Source organism: Hyperolius riggenbachi, chromosome 4 (assembly GCF_040937935.1).
Source record: "Hyperolius riggenbachi isolate aHypRig1 chromosome 4, aHypRig1.pri, whole genome shotgun sequence".
NCBI classification, from domain to species: domain Eukaryota; kingdom Metazoa; phylum Chordata; class Amphibia; order Anura; family Hyperoliidae; genus Hyperolius; species Hyperolius riggenbachi.
Genome location: NC_090649.1, coordinates 439213675 through 439233119, shown reverse-complemented (window position 1 = coordinate 439233119; position 19445 = coordinate 439213675). Strand labels below are relative to the sequence as shown.

Genomic DNA, 19445 nt, shown 5'->3' with positions numbered 1-19445 from the left:
CGGAAACTTGCGCCTGCGCAGTAGAGAAGACCCGACGGCAATCGGGTATTTCCGCCTACTTCGGAGCCGACAGCCGTCAGAGCGCCTGTGCAGGAGCCGGGAAGGTAAATATTGACGTCATCGCTGCGCGGAGGGCTGCAGCGAGACCCCTGAGGGATGGAGGACGGCGTGGGAAGCCTCATTAGGATCCGGAGGCTTCCCCCACCCGAGGTGAGTACCCCCCAGGAGACGTTTTGTCATTACAGTTCCTCTTTAAGGCCCATACACACGGAGTACAAATGTCTGTACAGACGCGTGTTGAGCGACGGTTCGTGCAACAATTTGTTCATGTGGACACGGCAAGCGACCAAGACAGTCTGCAGACACAGCCATGTCTGAGCAATTAAACTGGTGAATCGCTCACAGGTTCTGTCGCGCGAACCTTTGCGAAGTCGATCATTGTCCTCACGTTTATGGAAGTCTTCTGCAGACAGTACAGTCGCTCTCAGCAGACATCCAATTGTCGGCTCTATCTGTCACGGGCAACTTCCGCCGTGTCTTCGCCCTTTTTGTTGTCGCATGTGTACAACTGTCGCGAGCACAAATTGTCGCTGCCATTAATCAGTTGATGTCTCTTGCCTGTTTGTCACTGCTCACAGCTGCAGACATTTGTACGTCGTGTGTATGGCCCTTTATTTTTGGGGAAACACGGTATGTTGTCCCGCAATAGTGGGGAAAGTAGGACTATTGTGGCCCAGGTAAGTGTTGGAAATTATGTGGAACCCTTATTGATCAAGCCTGGAATAATGTGTTAGAACCAAGCTCACAGTAAACAAAGCCTTTTGCCTGTCTTGTTCACTGTTATGATTTCCTAGGCCATCCGCAACGCTGGGAGGTTTTCTGATAAGTAAGAAGAATGTAATTACAAAGCTGCATTTTCCGGGATGAAATGCTGGAGTTCAGAAATGAAACACAGGCAAATGGCATTGTTTTGTACATTGATTAGATCAGCGTAAGCAAGTATTGACTAATGCATGAAAAGCAGAGGCTCTGAAATGTGATTATGGTGCTCTGGATAGCATTGTCAATGTTTATAATTGCTGGATAGGATCCACAATGCGATCATAATAGTTCCCGCTGTCTGCCGCATACGGCCATATGCAGCCGTGCATTACCGACCAATGGGGATTATTTCACTGTAATGTTATATGATATTGTAACAAAACAAACATTTATGGCTGCTTATCTAATAATCCTAACATTTGTGTGGCGCTTTTCTCCTGTTGGACTCAAAGTGCTCAAGAGCTGCAGCCACTAAGGCAGGGGTCCCCAAACCTTTTCAGTCAAGGGCCGGGTCAAAATACTTCATATTGCTGAGGGACCGGATTATACATAAAATGATGTAGAAAAACATTGCATTGAACCTAGTTATTGCAGACAGCGCCTACTAACAAGTGCAGCCTCATGTCTCAGCATGTTCGGATAGTATGCCCCCCCCCCTGCCCCCCAACTCAGCAAGTGCAGCCTCATGTCTCAGCATGTTCGGATAGTATGCCCCCCCCCTGCCCCCCAACTCAGCAAGTGCAGCCTCATGTCTCAGCATGTTCGGATAGTATGCCCCCTCCCTCCCTGCCCCCCAACTCAGCAAGTGCAGCCTCATGTCTCAGCATGTTCGGATAGTATGCCCCCCCCCCTGCCCCCCAACTCAGCAAGTGCAGCCTCATGTCTCAGCATGTTCGGATAGTATTCCCCCCCCTGCCCCCCAACTCAGCAAGTGCAGCCTCATGTCTCAGCATGTTCGGATAGTATTCCCCCCCCTGCCCCCCAACTCAGCAAGTGCAGCCTCATGTCTCAGCATGTTCGGATAGTATTCCCCCCCCCTGCCCCCCAACTCAGCAAGTGCAGCCTCATGTCTCAGCATGTTCGGATAGTATGCCCCCCCCCCTGCCCCCCAACTCAGCAAGTGCAGCCTCATGTCTCAGCATGTTCGGATAGTATTCCCCCCCCCTGCCCCCCAACTCAGCAAGTGCAGCCTCATGTCTCAGCATGTTCGGATAGTATTCCCCCCCCCTGCCCCCCAACTCAGCAAGTGCAGCCTCATGTCTCAGCATGTTCAGATAGTATTCCCCCCCCCTGCCCCCCAACTCAGCAAGTGCAGCCTCATGTCTCAGCATGTTCGGATAGTATTCCCCCCCCCCTGCCCCCCAACTCAGCAAGTGCAGTTATTATGCCACCAACACAGCAAGTGCAGATATTGTGACCCCAGCATAGCAAGTCATATGTGAGCCATAATGTCACCTCCCTCCTCCCCCAAAACTACCCCCTGTCTCCAGTAATTGCATGAACTGCAAATTATCCACCCCTACACATGGGCACACACATTCATGCGGTTCCCGAAGAAGTTTTTGTGTGTCAGACAGTGAGGCATACCTAGGTTTGGAAGCCAGTGATAGACTGCTTTCTGGCTTCCATGTGTAGTGCCAGCTCTGATATTCTATATGCAGCCAGCCACCAATATTTAATGACGCACTAGGCCACATCTATATGTAATAGATTTTGTGTGTAAAGGGCAGGTAAAAAAGCCTCAGGGGGCCCGCGGGCCTTAGTTTGAGGACCACCCACCCTGTTGCCATGTGACGTTACTCTTGCAACGCTCTGTCATCCCTGTGCCCCCACATAGAAAAAGAGTGTTTCGCTAGCTAGAGACTAGCGCAGCTTCTGTACAGTGTCGGACCTGTACTGCCGCCCGATGGATCGGTTAACAATCCCTCACTGGTGACTTTCCTTGTGCGTGTGTATGGAGCTCTGGGAAAAGATTAAAGTATGTCTGTATCTAGCACTCCTTAGACCAGCCTTTCTCAGCCTTTTTACTCTGAAGGAACCCTGCAAATAACTTTTGGATCTCAAGGAACCCCTGCAAACACTTTGTTTTAATCTTGAGAGACCCCTGCATTCATTTTGCGGGAGGCATTATGTTTGAAAGAAGGTAAGGCTGTTTATTTCACTACCCCCATTACACTGCCACTCATTACAATGTCTCCTTAACCTTTATGAATGTACTGATTATTATTCTGACCCCCAATTTAGTGCTTCTTTTTGCAGTACCCCCTATTACAATGTACCCTATTATACGTTCCCCATGGTGGGGGAAAAATGCCAAGAAACGCCTGCAGATTACTCAAGGAACCCTGCGTTTCCAGGGAACCCTGGTAGAAAAAGCCTGCTTATGCTTAAGACTTATGGCTCAGCCGCCTGTCTGCCTGTCTTAATGTAAAGTGTAAATGTGCCCACTAACAATTTTTACTGAACGTTCGAAATCGCCCCGTTGAACCTGAATGATCACATTACCCTTTTCCTTAAAGAGAATCTGTATTGTTAAAATCGCACAAAAGTAAACATACCAGTGCGTTAGGGGACATCTCCTATTACCCTCTGACACAATTTCGCCGCTCCGCGCTGCATTAAAAGTGGTTAAAAACAGTTTTGAAAAGTTTGTTTATAAACAAACAAAATGGCCACCAAAACAGGAAGTAGGTTGATGTACAGTATGTCCACACATAGAAAATACATTCATACACAATCGGGCTGTATACAGCATTCCATTTGAATCTCAAGAGATCATTGTGTGTTTCTTTCCCCCTGCAGCTATCTTCCACTGAAGTGTCAGGCTGCTCTTTTCTTCCTGCAAACAGCTTTGCCCTTGTCTAATTCCTCAGTATGTGAAAGCCCAGCCAGCTCAGAAGACGATTTATCCAGCTTGTAAGAGAGAAGAGAGAAGCTGCCCTAATCTAAATAATACACAGGCAGTGTGCATAGAGGGGCCTGGAAGGGGGAGTTCATAGCAGAACCACAACACTGAAGAACTTGGCAGCCTTCCAAAAACAGGCCGACAAGTCTGACAGGGGAAAGATACATTGATTTATTACAGAGACTGTGATAGCAGAAAGTGCTGCAGTAAGCCAGAACACATTAGAATAGCTTTTGGAACTTGTAGGATGATAAAAAACAGGATGCAATTTTTGTTACAGAGTCTCTTTAAAGAAATGATCAGATTTTTTTAACTGAACCTGAACAATTGCATTACTGATCCTTTTTTTTTTTTTTTAAGGCTTGGCTGATTTTTTCATATATAAGCTCAGGGATAAGAGACTTGGAAACACAAAGAAATCCACCCTGTTCTTTACAGTTTATTATGCTGTTGCTTATCTTTAAGGGCAGAATGGAAGTTCTGAGCTCAGGTCCGCTTTAAGCTCTGCCAATAGGCGTCGGCAGGTCGTTAGTGGTATAGCATGGAAACAGCCGTTTGTACGAGCGGCCTTTCCATGCCAGTTCACGGACGGTGTCTCTGTGAACAGTGTGCGAGCCGCCGATCGTGGCTCGCACGCGTAATGTAAACACACGGGGAAGAAATCCCCGCTGTTTACATCATACGCAGCGGCGTTAAGCATCTGATAGGCTAAAGCCTATCCTAAGAGGCGCAGGACGGATATCCATCCTGCGCAGCTATGGGTTAGAGGGAGAGGGAGGGAAAACGCTGCAGAGGGGGGCTTTGAGGAGCCCCCCCGCGCAAATCTGTAATAGCCAGCGGCGATCAGACCCCCCCCAGCAGGACATCCCCCTAGTGGGGAAAAAAGGAGGGAAGTCTGATCGCCCTGCCTCATACCTGATCGGTGCTGCGGGCTAGAGAGCCCACGCAGCACCGATCACTGGAAAATCCCCTGGTCCTTCTGTTTTTTTCACAGAAATTTTCTTAAAAAGATTTATAATTTCAATGTTCATTGTTTAATATCATTCTTGTTGCTCCTGTGAGGAGATGTGAGAAGACAGTAGAGCCCCAGTGTGTACAACAACAGCACAAGAATGTAGAGCCCTAGTCTAATATCTGCTGCACAGTGCGTAACAGGCGGTTGTGGCTCATGTAGGAAATAAAACTTAACAGCTATTGTTCCTTTTTTTGGTGACAGGGCCACATGGAAGGAGAAGTCTGGGGCTTGGCTACCCACCCACAGCTGCCTATAAGTGCCACAGTGAGTGATGACAAGACCCTCCGAATATGGGAACTCTCCTCCCAGCACCGCATGCTGGCTGTGCGGAAGCTGAAAAAGGGTGAGCTACATATGCTAAACACATGGGCATCATAGTGGCATGACAATTCACTAATGGTTCTTAATGCAAGTCTGAAGCCAGCTAAAAAGAAAGTTAGATACTCACCTATGGAGAGGGAAGGCTCTGAATCTCAGAGTCTTCCCGGTCCTCTCCCAGTGTCCTCGTTTCCCTGCTGTCCTGCTTTCAAATTTGGCACCTCCTGGAGTCCTTAGAAAGCTCTGGAAGGCTTCGGGGATCCTGAAAAGGCTTTGGAAGCACTCCTGCCCCCATAGTCCGACATAGGAAAACTGACTGCAGCTAGATAGTGCTGTTGCTGGATAAAACCTGGCACAGCATCAGCCTCCAGATCAGTGATGGACAAAGTCAGACAGGGGATGGGTCCAGGCATGGGACAGGGGATGGGTCCGACACTTTGATCAACGGTCCATTCAAGTGCAGCTGTGACACGTAATATAAATATTATGTAGGCACATTTTTGGGCTGTCACTAGTGTGCCATTGCCGGATATAGTCTTGCATGGCATCCCACTATGTGGATCAAAGTGTCAAACAAAGTCCAACACTTTGATCTCCTCCAGCATCACGCCACCCCGCTTGATAAAATTGCTGTAGTGTAATGTGGCTGACCTACCCACTTGAGCTGGCACCGGCCCGCCCCCTCCCCCTGATACAGGGTCAGCTCCTCACTCTAGATCAAGGAGGGACTCCCCCTCCAGATCACCGATGCAACCACAGTTTTATGATCAACCACAACTCCACCCCACTCCCCTCCACCGGTACCCCTGAAATAATTAAGGTAAGTGCTGGGGGGATGTGGGATATTGCGAAATTGGGTTAGAAAGGTTTAAACAGTAGCTGTTTGCTTGAGTTTGACCTGCACCCACTACTGTTACATTTTGTGTTTCAGGCGGACGATGCTGTGCCTTTTCTCCAGATGGGAAAGCCTTAGCTGTAGGCCTGAATGATGGCAGCTTTATGGTGGTTAATGCAGATACTCTTGAAGACATGGTGTCCTTTCATCACCGGAAGGAAATGATAGCAGATATCAAGTTTTCACCAGGTATGGCTCACTATGGAAGCCCAGCTGCAGACAGAGGCGTTTTCCTCAGCCTGCATAGGCAGCAGCAGAGCTTGTGATTATGTGTGAATAAGCTTCTTGCTTACCTCCTACCTTTATAGCAACTATCTAGAGTCCTTTTCCCAGCCCCTTTATGCAGCTCAGACTTCCAGAGCAGCTGGTTTGATCTTTCCAGAGAGCTTACTGTCTATACCTCATCCTATGGGCCTGATTCACAAAGCGGTGCTAACCCAGTTAGAGACTTTAGGCGTGATAACCATTGCACCACGCTGGTGAAAAGCCAGTTTAGGCGTGATAAGTTTAGGCGTGATAAGTTTAGGCGTGATAAGTTTAGGCGTGATAAGTTTAGATAAGTTTAGATTGCGCGCAAAGTCCCACACGCAAAGCAGCGACATTAAACTCTATGCGAAGTGCACCAGACTTTGCTAGCGCAACACTTTTGATCAGCTGTGCACTGCGGTGCTAACCCAGTTGATGCTATAGTTATCACGCCTAAACTTATCACGCCTAAACTGAGTTTAGGCGTGATAAAGGGCTTTTCACCAGCGTGCTAACTGTTAGCACCGCTTTGTGAATCAAGCCCTATGTCTGCTGAACAGCAAAGAGAATAAGCTAAGGACTAATTGCACTAACAGAGCCTGCTATTAATTCGTTTAGCTGGGCTCCTTTTTTCCTGCAGAAGATTGGTTGTTGCAAGAAAATAACATATTTCCTGAGGCTCACACATATAAAGTCCTTTAGATTGTAAGCCTCTGGCAGGGTCCTCCACTCCCTAGTGTAATCTACAGGATCATGTGCTCCTGTCCTATGACAGCCTGTACTTGTATTACTGGGCCTACCTAACCAGCCCATATTGCATGATCATGTATTTTGTACAATTTGTATGTATAACTTTGTTCTATGTGTATAACCCTATGTATGTCATCCTTGTATCATTGTATATATTTATTGTTCAGCGCTGCGTAATATGTTGGCGCTTTATAAATACAATAAATAATAATAATAATAACATAAGTTCTGCAAGTAGATTTATCTATTCCTCCCGTTACCCCCTCATATGCTGACCCTCTCTTTATACCCCTATATTGACTATCAGTTCAGCACTTTACAACAGGTCTGCATTTTCAGTGCTGTGCAAAAATACACTTCTAATCATCCTCTTTATTGCTTCAATGCCCTCTTCCATTATAATCTCTTCTGTTCTCAGGTTCAAAACTTTACTAAAGCTGCTCCTACTCTTCGAAGTCCACTCCTTTATCCTATAAGATATCCCATATAAACTCAGGAATAAGCTGAACTCCTAATTTCTGCCTTCAAAAATTGGAAAAACAGCACAACGATAAATCAAGCCCCTAAAAGTTCCCAATGCTCACCCCAGCCTCACATGAAGAGTATGCAGACTGCATGTTGAAAGCATGTACAGTATAGAAGTTAAAGCTACCTCTGTGTGCCAGCAGCAGTTCTCATGTGTGTTCGGTATCTTTATGCCCCTCATACGACCCCTGAGACTCACTGTCACATGATTGATGTTATGCTATGGCATGTGGACAAGCCTCAGAAGAAGCACCACCATGCGAAATGGCTGTTATGCTGCCCGTTTCACAACCTGCACCCGCTGCCATCCATCTCACATGTGTAGGATCACTTTGTTGTTTGTGAATGCTGATTCCTACACTAAATAAATTACAATTTTAGCACTGCAGTGCCGGTTGGATTTTCTGTTCTAACCATTGCTAAGATTGTTGTTTTATCCTGATCACGCAGTTCAAGTGAGGGTGAGAGTCAGCTGCCTTGCATCCCCTGAGCCATGTTCTGAACTTTAACACTATATATACAGCACGTAGTGCGGACCTTCTGTTTCCTTTCACTGGCGTGTATATGGTATGGCATGGTATGGTGAAAATTCAGAGGCTTGGGTGGTAGTGGTTGGATTGCTATCAGCATCAAGATAGATAACATTAACATTTGCTCTGCACGTGGGGTTGGGGTGTGACCATGAACAATAAGAATGTGAGCCAAACATGCATTTTATAAAAGCTGACACCCCACCCATTTCTCTTTTTTTTTCTAATCCGCCATGGGTACACTCTAAGCTTACTATTCTTTTGTGACCAGGGGTGTAGCTAGAGATTGGTGAAGGGGGGGGGGGGGGGGGAGCAAGCTGCTAACTTCCCCTTTCTCTGATATTCCAGATCATGTTTTTGTGGCTACACTAGTTATTGACGTGAAGATTCTTATAGCCACCCTTGTTTTATGACCGTAAGATAGGCTCCCAGACTGTGAGATCACCAAGGGGAGGCAAGGGAAAGGTTGTGAACATTAAAGAGAATCTGTACTGTCCGATTTGTACAATAAAAAACATAACAATCGAGTCACTGTGATCTCCGGGATCCCTCTTTGCCGAGATCCCTTCATGCATCAATTGTATTGGAATTCCATGTGAAAGACCAATACAAAGTGGTGTAAATGTGAGAAGTGGATCGAAAATCGTACATCATTCCAAACATTTTTTACAAATGAATAACTGCAAAGTGGGGTGTGCGTAATTATTCGGCCCCCTGAGTCAATACTTTGTAGAACCACCTTTTGCTGCAATTACAGCTGCCAGTCTTTTAGGGTATGTCTCTACCAGCTTTGCACATCTAGAGACTGAAATCCTTGCCCATTCTTCTTTGCAAACCGCTCCAGCTCAGTCAGATTAGATGGACAGCGTTTGTGAACAGCAGTTTTCAGATCTTGCCACAGATTCTCGATTGGATTTAGATCTGGACTTTGACTGGGCCATTCTAACACATAGATATGTTTTGTTTTAAACCATTCCATTGTTGCCCTGGCTTTATGTTTAGGGTCATTGTCCTGCTGGAAGGTGAACCTCCGCCCCAGTCTCAAGTCTTTTGCAGTCTCCAAGCGGTTTTCTTCCAAGTTTGCCCTGTATTTGGCTCCATCCATCTTCCCATCAACTCTGACCAGCTTCCCTGTCCCTGCTGAAGAGATGCACCCCCCGAGCATGATGCTGCCACCACCATATTTGACAGTGGGGATGGTGTGTTCAGAGTGATGTGCAATGTTAGTTTTCCGCCACACATAGCGTTTTGCATTTTGGCCAAAAAGTTCCATTTTGGTCTCATCTGACCAGAGCACCTTCTTCCACATGGTTGCTGTGTCCCCCACATGGCTTGTGGCAAACTGCAAACTTATGCTTATGCTTTCTGTTAACAATGCCTTTCTTCTTGCCACTCTTCCATAAAGGCCAACTTTGTACAGTGCATGACTAATAGTTGTCCTATGGACAGATTCCCCCACCTGAGCTGTTGATCTCTGCAGTTCGTCCAGAGTCACCATGGGCCTCTTGACTGCATTTCTGATCAGCGCTCTCCTTGTTTGGCCTGTGAGTTTAGGTGGACGGTCTTGTCTTGGTAGGTTAACAGTTGTGCCATACTCCATCCATTTCTGAATGATCGCTTGAACAGTGCTCCGTGAGATGTTCAAGGCTTTGGAAATCTTTTTGTAGCCTAAGCCTGCCTTAAATTTCTCAATAACTTGATCCCTGACCTGTCTTGTGTGTTCTTTGGACTTCACTGTGTTGTTGCTCCCAATATTCTCTTAGACAACCTCTGAGGCCCTCACAGAGCAGCTGTATTTGTACTGACATTAGATTACACACAGGCGCACTCTATTTAGTCATTAGCACTCATCAGGCAATGTCTATAGGCAACTGACTGCACTCAGATCAAAGGGGGCCGAATAATTATGCACACACCACTTTGCAGTTATTTATTTGAAAAAAATGTTTGGAATCGTGTATGATTTTCGTTCCACTTCTCATGTGTACACCACTTTGTGTTGGTCTTTCATGTGGAATCCCAATAAAATGGATTCATGTTTGTTGCAGTAATATGACAAAATGTGGAAAACTTCAAGGGGGCCGAATACTTTTGCAACCCACTGTATATATATCATGTTACAGTATACTACAAGTTTTTATTACATAGTGAATTATCTGCACTCCAGTCTGTGATTCTCACAGTTTCTCAGCATGTGACAGGCAGCTCCCCCCCCCCCTCAGCCTCACACTGTGAGGAGTAAACAAAGCACACAGAGCCTGCAGGGGGCGTGCATAAACTTGTATTCATTACAACAGAGGCAGCCCATTCCTCCTGTGTCGACAAAGCTTGACAAAGAAAAGAAGATTAGATATATTACTGAGACAGTGCAACTAGAAAAGGCTGCAGTAATCCAGACCACAATAGAACAGGTATAGGAACTTATAGGATTGAAGAAATAAGGTTGAAAATTTTGTTACAGAGTCTCTTTAGGAGGGCTTCATTAAAATGTTGCTGGGTGTGGGGGAGGGGAGGGGGGGCTCATGATTTGTAGTTGCACCCCTGTTTGTGATACTTTTGTCTCTTGCCCTTCACTTTAAGGCTGCAATGCTTTCCGATGGGCCAAGTCTGATTTTGTATATAGCGGTCTGCTGTGGAAAAATTAATTTGATGAATGTCACACCTCCGGTGCACAATGGTAGTGCACCCTGCTGCAGACCCAACCAGCAGTACAGCACATCTGCCTGTGCGGTGACAGATACTGTTTTGGCATCGTGTTAACCTTGCCTCAGGCTTTACTGCTAAAGCCAAAAATATCAGCGCATTTTCTTTCTGGCTTTCCTTGGAGGTGAATATATTTAGCACCACAGAAAGCTTGTTAAGATGCAGCCGCTGAGGAAATATGCTTTGCCAGCTGCAGCTCTTCCTGAGCTGTGCTTAGTCATAATGCATCGGCTCCCTAGTCAAGTACACCTCACACGGTTTATGCTTTATCAGTCATATATTATGAAATATATTATTTTCTAACATAAAATACAAATAACAGGACTTGATGTATAATTTCTCAAGTGGAGTTTAGAAACTGACAAAACACCTATGGCAGGCGTCACACTTGTCTATTTTAGAGCATATTTTCTGTGAAGAAAAACACACTTAAACACATGGGGCTTGATTCACAAAAGAGTGCTAACTGTTAGCACGGCCGTTTTCGCGCGAATTTTCGCATTGCGTGCGTTCGCGAATTTTCGCGCTAAACGATAACGTTTTCACGCGCAACCGCGAATTTTCGCGCGAAAACGATATCGATTTCGCGGTAAAATTCGCGTTTGCGCGCAAAAACTTTATCTTTTCGCGCGAAAATTCGCGATCGCGCGCAATGCGAAAATTCGCGCAAAAACGGCCGTGCTAACAGTTAGCACTCTTTTGTGAATCAAGCCCATAGAACTCATATTAATTAATTGGCTAATTCACAATTGAATGCATTTTTCACATACAGAAACAAATGTTGACATCCTGTAACATATTGTGTGCATTTTATTTATCAATTACATTCATTGTTGTGAAAAAACGCACACGTTTTTCTGCATACAAACGCACATAGTATGCAGAATCAAAGGAGCAGCAAGAATTGGAGAGGTGCAAGCCTTTTTTTCCATTTCTTTTGGTAGGCTACAGAGAATTCTGTTCCAGTAGTCAAGATGGACTATGATTATGGCTTTTGTCAGCAGTTAGTCTGTAGAGCCTCTTCATTCAGCATTATTTAATTCTACCAGTTCATGTTCTGCTCTGTGTGCTGTTGGTCAGGCCCGGATTTACATCACAGGAGCCTATAGGCACAGATGTCCTGGCACCCTAGACTCCGCCCTCCATGAACCTACAAGTGCGCTGGCTGACCCAGCTGTCACTTCTCCCTTAGTTCACTTGCCAGTCATAAATGACTACAGGTGCCCCGAAGTATTAGGTAGCTAAAGGTGCCCCCGACTGAAGGGAGATCTGGTCAGTGGAATGCCAATACCCGGGTGAATAGCTTCTCATTTATGCTCCGCTCGGGACTCTGCATAGGTAAGGTGGGAGGGAGGTTGGGGAGGGGATTAAAGGGACACTTAAGTCAAACAAAAAAAATGAGTTTTACTCACCTGGGGCTTCCAATAGCCCCCTGCAGCTTTCCGGTGCCCTCGCCATCTCCCTCCGATCCTCCTGGCCCCGCCGGCAGCCACTTCCTGTTTCGGTGTCAGGAGCTGACAGGCTGGGGACGCGAGTGATTCTTCGCGTTCCCAGACACATTAGCATCCTCTATGCTGCTATATGGTATATGATATATGCTGTAGCAGCATAGATGGTGCTATTGTGGCCAGGAACGCGAAGAATCACTCGCGTCCCCAGCCTGTCAGCTCCTGTCACCGAAACAGGAAGTGGCTGCCGGCAGGGCCAGTAGGATCGGAGGGAGACGGCGAGGGCACCGGACAGCTGCAGGGGGCTGTTGGAAGCCCCAGGTGAGTAAAACTCATTTATTTTTTTTGACTTAAGTGTCCCTTTAAGCTGCCTTTTCATTATCAGGCGCCTGTAGGCGTGTGCCTACAGTGCCTTATGGTAAATCCGGCCCTGCTGTTGGTTGTATCGTTGTTCAGAGTCTTTTCGGTCCGACATTCATAAAATTTGTATGCTAGGCCAGCATCTTGGACTGTACACTAGCAAATATAAAAATGTAAATAACAGATTAATCCTTGCACAATCTGGGCCCTGGCTACCTGAAGGGCTTGTTGCAACTGCATCACACCCCTCACAATCTTAGATGAAAAGGATCTAATAACTTGGTCATCCGCAGAGTCCACCGCAAAACCTTTGGAGCCAGAGTCTGCTGTCATGCTGCCCCTACACTTTGGAACTCCCTGCCCCATCCAGTCAGAACATTTACATTCCTGGAAGCATTTAAGTTCAAACTGAAAAGCCACCTGTTTAGCATGGCATTTATAAACACCTGACTATTTCCTCTGTAACACAGTCCAGCCGGCAACCCTGTATTGATCTGAGACGTATCTATGCGCTTTGAGTCCTATGAGAGAAAAGCGGTTTAAAAATTTTATTGTGTTAATACATGTTGGATTTTGCTTTAACTGTCAATGTTATTATTACATTTCTTACAGATGCTGGAAAGTACCTGGCAGTGGCATCTCATGATAACTTTGTGGACATTTATAATGTACTTACAAGCAAGAGAGTCGGTATCTGCAAAGGTGCCTCCAGCTATATCACCCATATAGACTGGGATGCCAGAGGTAAACATTGAATGATAGTCTATTCTGGGTGTTAAAATGCTGTTTGCCTTGGTGGTGCGCTGCTGACGTGCTAGCCGGTGAAAGAGTAAGATGAGACTGCTTCACTGTGAATCAGCAGCTCAGAATATTACTGTAACTGACACCAAACCCTTTTACAGCCTAACCTAATTTCAGAATATCTATATGTACTAACTAAACTGTGAATGACTTTCAGCCTGTAAGTGGAACTAAGCAAAACTACCGGCAGTAGTTAACTCTACAGATACTGCAGATAGTCCTTCACTTTGTGTGACAATATTAAAGTTGGGGGGAGGGGAGACAACAGAGAGTCCACTATGGTGTAGTATGTAAAGTCTTGTTGCAGGAGACAAAACTTACCACTAAGGCAACCACTGTAAATGCCAGTGGGGAGATTAGATCCAACCCCACTCGGGTTATAAAGTCGCTTTCTTTAGCAGTAACAGGAAAGGGATAACATCCCTCCACCAAGGGTGGACAACAACTAGAATGATATAGGATAAACAGGTGCCAGAAATAATAAAATACACTAAAGCAGTTTAAAAGTGGGAGGCAGTGGTGGACTTACCTCCCAACTGATGACACAATGGTGGGTATAGAACACAATTTTATTGGGATTTTACTGCACTTTGTTGCAATGCGTTTCAGGGGTTGAGGCCGCTTCCTCAGGCAATAGGTTAGGTCTTGTTATTGATGGGAGCTTAAAGAGTAACTGTTGTGAAAATCTTTAAATTTAAAACGCATACAAATAAGAAGTACATTTCGTGCAGAGTAAAATGAGCCATACATTACTTTTCTCCTATGTTGCTGTCACTTACAGTGAGTAGTAGAAATCTGACAGAACCGACAGGTTTTGGGCTAGTCCATCTCTTCATGGGGGATTCTCAGCATGGCCTTTATTGTTTACAAAGTTATTCCCTGAAAAAGATTTATACAAAGATGTTGGCCATCCTCCCAACTCACCGTACACTTCTTTGGCAGTTGGACGAAGCAACTGCCATTTACTAAGTGCTTCTAAAAATAAAGAAAACCCTGACCATCCCCCATGGGAAGATGGGCTAGTCCATAACCTGTTGGTAATGTCAGATTTCTACTACTTACTGTAAGTGACATCAACATAGGAGGAAAGTAATTTATGGCTCATTTTACTCTGGAAAAAACGTACTTCTTATTTGTAGATGTTTAAATGTATTTTAAATTTTAAGATTTTCACGACAGAGGTCCTTTAAGTAAAATATTTGACTTACTACAGTTAAGATGGGTTCACATTAGCACAAAAGCAAAGTCACTTTTATAACCACAACTCTGTGCATCAAGATTCCACTATGGAGCTCACTGCAGAGACACAGAAACTCATGTATTTATATAGTGCTGACATCTTCTGCAGCGCTTTAGAGAGAATACAAGCATGTAACAAGCGAATCCCTTAGTACATTTAGTAGAGGCATCTGTTCATTTGGGAACCAGGTGTTATTATTAGAATTTCAGTAACTTTGTCTTCTTAGTATCTGGCATTCTCTCCACTCCTCCACTCATCTGCAGAGACCAAGTGTGCCTGATGCAATGGTAAAGCCGACCGACCGTTTCCGTTCTGTAGAGCATTGTTACCATTCTAGAGAACTAAACCTATTGGGTCTGCTTTACCATTGCATCAGGCACACTTGGTCTTTGCAATATGATTAACATGAGCTAGGATTAACATCAGCAATTGTTAACACTTTGGTTATGATCATCTGGTAAGTTTACACCAGAGTGGGGTGCGGTGAAGGTGCATCTTGAAAGTGGATCCTAGAGAGGATTTTATAAAACTTTTTACTCAGCCCCAGTCTTTTTGAAATTGTCCTTTAAAGGACAATTAGTGACACCCCGTGAAGAGCTGCCGAAGATGTCAGTGCTATATAAATATAAATAAGTAATGCCTTTAGGATTTATTATGACAGTAGATGATGGTACACCTACTTAGAGCGTTATCATCTTCCTTTCCCTTGTAACTTGAATTTTTTGTTTCATGATGTTAGTTCAACCTGTTTATTACAAGTTCAGAGTAGACTTTTTTTTTGCACTGATGATTGTCAATAAATTATTTTCTTGCTTATATAACATTTTTTTAATATTATTTTTTTTTAAATAAAGGTAAATTGCTGCAAGTTAATACTGGTGCCAAAGAGCAGTTATTTTTTGAAGCTCCAAGAGGAAAGAGATACGTCATTAAATCAGCAGAGGTATGATCTCCTCTTTACTGTTGTATTAGCACTAGATAGTATGGACTTTGTCTATTTCTATAGACTTTCATTTTGTCTGTAAAAATCTGTAGAAAGTACAAAGTTGTACAAAGAATATAGAGGAACCTGGATTTTGTTTTAAACCTTAGGTATTAGTCCCAAAAGTGTAGACTTAAATGGGGACGTCACATACCCTGGTAAACAGAAATTGAGAGTAAATATATCACAGACCTTTACTTTATTACAGAGCTTCAATATATATTAAAAAGTGAGATATAGCCCATTAAAAATTGATAATAATGTTTTAGCTCAAATTTCATAATTAAATTATATGTCATTTAGTTGGCTAATTATTCAGATAGGTGCATCACTACAGTATTTGCTTCTTGATGCACATTTTGTGGAAAATTAACTACTTCCTCAGGGGCCAAACATGGACACATTCATTCATTCCAATAACTTTATTGCGACTTATCATACCTAAATTATCTTTATATCATTTTTTTTTTTCAGGACAAATTAGGCTTTTAGTGAGTGATAGTTTTGTTTTTGTAATGACCTTATTTTCTATGAATTTTAAATGGAAAATAAGGGAAAAATAGAAAAAAACACACCTGTCAGGATCTCTCCTGTAACATGTTCTGTCGCTTGCAGTGGAGCTGCAACTCGCAGTTCTGACTTATCTGCTTGCATTCGGTTGTGCATTCGCAATGAATCTCATTGTCATTTGCGTTCGCTCTGCAGTTCAGGGCAGCTTAGGATGCTGTCATCATTCCACCAATTGCTTGCTGCAGTTGAGCTGCAGCTGGGTAGCCCTGGATTTCCTACATGCATGTTGTTACATAATTCTGCATGTATTTCTTATGAAAGTCCTTTGCATTCACAGTCAGCTAGCATCAGACCAGCTCAGGATTGAGTGATTACCATTCAGCCGTGTGGGAATTTGCATTCCTGCACTCATTGGCTGAGGTCTACATAAAAGTCTGCCTCCCATTTTAGACCCCACCCGACATAACGGTCAGTACGCTAGTCTGCTGGACACTTTGTTACTCTGTATAGATCTGTTATTGTAGTTCAATGCGACCTTATTACTTTTGCTTTAGCTAGTTTCTTGATAAATATATATGCAGACTTGCTAATATATATTTATCCGTTAGTTGAGCCGTTTGTTATTTTTCTGTATTATTGTGTATTGGCTTGTTTCCATGCCTGATGGACGTTCGCTGCATCCGCGGTGGGTCAGTGAACTCCACTATTCTGATAGCTTGGATTCTGCCATCACCACGTTAGTGACTGGTAGTATTCCTACTACTCTAGTTTCTGGGAACGTAACTAAAGGCTGTGGTTGCTATTAGTTACGTTCTTTCCTGTAGTCTTGCCTGTGTGGATGCTTGCTGGTGACTGGTTGTTAACTTGCTTGCTCTGCTTCTGTGGACGTGACTGTGAGTTGCGGTTTCTACTAGTTACGCTCCAATTTATAGTCCTGTCTTGTACCTGTCTGAATGCTTGCTATCGCTAGGGCAGCGCTTAGTCTTGCAAACACTGTCTGTCTTTCTGTTATCTGTCTTGTTACTTAGCCAGAGGCTCAGACGGCATCTGCCCTGGGCAACAGTCAGTCAAAGTCAGTCTGTCTGTTCGTTGTTTGTCTGGTTACTCAGACCATAGGCAGCGCAACATCGCATTGCACTGCCATTGTGTCTTATTTGTAGCGATATCAGAAGCCCAGAGCTGCAGTTGCTCTGGGCAACCTGTGTAGCCTCTTCCATTATTCAGCCATTAGCCCTGTTGCTCTGGGTATAACCCCCAGGCATTACAACACTATTTCTCGATTTATATCCATTATAGCTTTACAATATACAGTGCTAACTATAAGTTAAACCCACAAATTGTATTCGCTTATCCATCCTGGCTATTACAGGATTTCCTAGCACAATGTATGATGGCAATATTGTATTTTGCTTTCTCATTGTACATTGTCGATTATTACAAGACTTTATTTGCAAAAATAACAGTAATAAACCCTCATGGCCAAGTTCCTAAGGTTACAATATAGTTATTTTCTTTTAAATTCTGTCACTTTGTTTTCATTTTATAAGTCTTGGTTTTGGTATAGAATATACAATTTTTTTTATTGCTTTTGATTCAGTTTTGTTACTAAAAGAATATACAAGACATAACCCTTAACTCTAAAACAACTTAAACTCTATTCTGCTACGTATCACGATTAAATAGTTACCACATATGTCTTGTTTAGTTTTACTAATACTTTCTCAAGTTTGATCATAATTTTCCGAATTAATTTTTATGTTCAATTGAGTTTGTCCCTACCTATTTCTTATGTGAGATGGGTCCAAGCTTTAAATCATATCAAAATGTATTCTACAACTCATTCCGGTTAAAATAGTACCACATTTAGTAACAAACTCGTGGTGCACCCTCCACAACTACGCTGGACATGTATACGTGTCCAGTTAGGCTGAAGTGGTTAATTAAGGTGGTAAGTTCTCCAACAGTATGCTTAAGCAAAAAGCCTTAAAGTATATACAAACACAGACAAACAAACACAGAACATTTATATCGCGCTTTTCTCCTGGATGACTCAAAGCGTCAGAGCTGCAGCCACTAGGACGCGCTCTATAGGCAGTAGCAGTGTTAGGGAGTCTTGCCTGAGGTCTCCTACTGAATAGCTGCTGGCTTACTGAACAGGCAGAGCCGAGATTCGAACCCAGGTCTCCTGTGTCAGAGGCAGAGCCCTTAACCATTACACCTTCCAGCCATCCAGCCACCACCATATACGGTATTACAACAGTATTACACCTCTCACATTTTTGTAAATATTTTGATATATCTTCCTGGGACAACACTGCTGCCATGTTGAACATACAGTGACCAGTAGGAGAGTGCTAGAGCAATAACACCAAATTTACAACACCTGCTTCCCATCCACACCTTGTAATACCAATGTGTAGCATAGCCCAAGGAGGGAAAATGTCTAACTGGGCAGGATTTTGATATTCTTTACCTTCACCTCATATTCTTCAAGTGAAACCACTTTTGTTGGCAGCGGTTTAGACATTAATGACTTGGTGTTGAGTTTTTTGACGGGACAGCTAATTAACACAGTTAAACAAATGTTTACCCTGGCTACTTTACAATGTCCCATCTTCAGTGTTACCCAATGAAAAGATATAATAAAATAATTACAAAAATGTGGGAGGTGTACTTGATTTTGTGAGATACTGTATAGCTGCCTTTTTAGGTAGTTCTCCTTGCTGTAGCTAATTGCTAGAGCTAAAAATGCTGTTTAGGTGGTGTAATGGCTAGTAGCACGCAGATGGCCATATGCAATTCACTTTTTCTCCAAATTTTTCTCCCAGGTGATATTTTCACAGCCTTTCAATTTCAAAGTTCTTAAAAGTTATTTTAAACAAACAATGAAAAATAATCTCCTAGGAGAAAACTTCAGAGAAAAAGTGATTTGCATATGGTTCAGAGTGTCCAAAGATAATGCAAAAGTAGCATCCCACGTATATTGAGGGATCATAACACATAATCCGTTGACATGTTCGTTTATCTGTTTGTCTTCACTTCGGATTTTTAGGCCTAGTGAGATCCTAACCATACACCAGACCACACCTTTCTATAAAACGTACTACAAAACTCAACAATCAAACGTTTTATCCCTTTGTTTTTACCTGAGAGTGATGTTTTTATATACTTTCTCTATGGGTTGCCTTAGATGGAACGGATAGAGTGGCACACGTGGACTTGTGTTCTCGGTCCTACGTGTGAAGGAATCTGGCCGGCTCACAGTGACGTGACGGATGTGAATGCAGCTTCTCTTACCAAAGACAGAAAATCTTTAGCTACTGGGGACGATTTTGGATTTGTGAAACTGTTTTCTTACCCTGTAAAGGTGAGACTGTTAAATATTTTCATGATTT

General features: G+C 43.8%; 1 protein-coding gene across 2 annotated transcripts in view; it reads left to right on the top strand.

Annotated features, from left to right (window-relative positions):
• EML6 (EMAP like 6) overlaps positions 1 to 19445 on the top strand; it is a 245299-nt gene that overhangs the window by 140890 nt on the left and 84964 nt on the right. For both annotated transcript variants that reach the window (XM_068232562.1, XM_068232561.1), the window contains exons 21-25: positions 4944 to 5085; positions 5992 to 6144; positions 13130 to 13261; positions 15413 to 15501; positions 19241 to 19417. In XM_068232562.1, coding sequence (XP_068088663.1) covers positions 4944 to 5085; positions 5992 to 6144; positions 13130 to 13261; positions 15413 to 15501; positions 19241 to 19417 — 693 coding nt within the window. The remainder of the gene's footprint in view (positions 1 to 4943; positions 5086 to 5991; positions 6145 to 13129; positions 13262 to 15412; positions 15502 to 19240; positions 19418 to 19445) is intronic.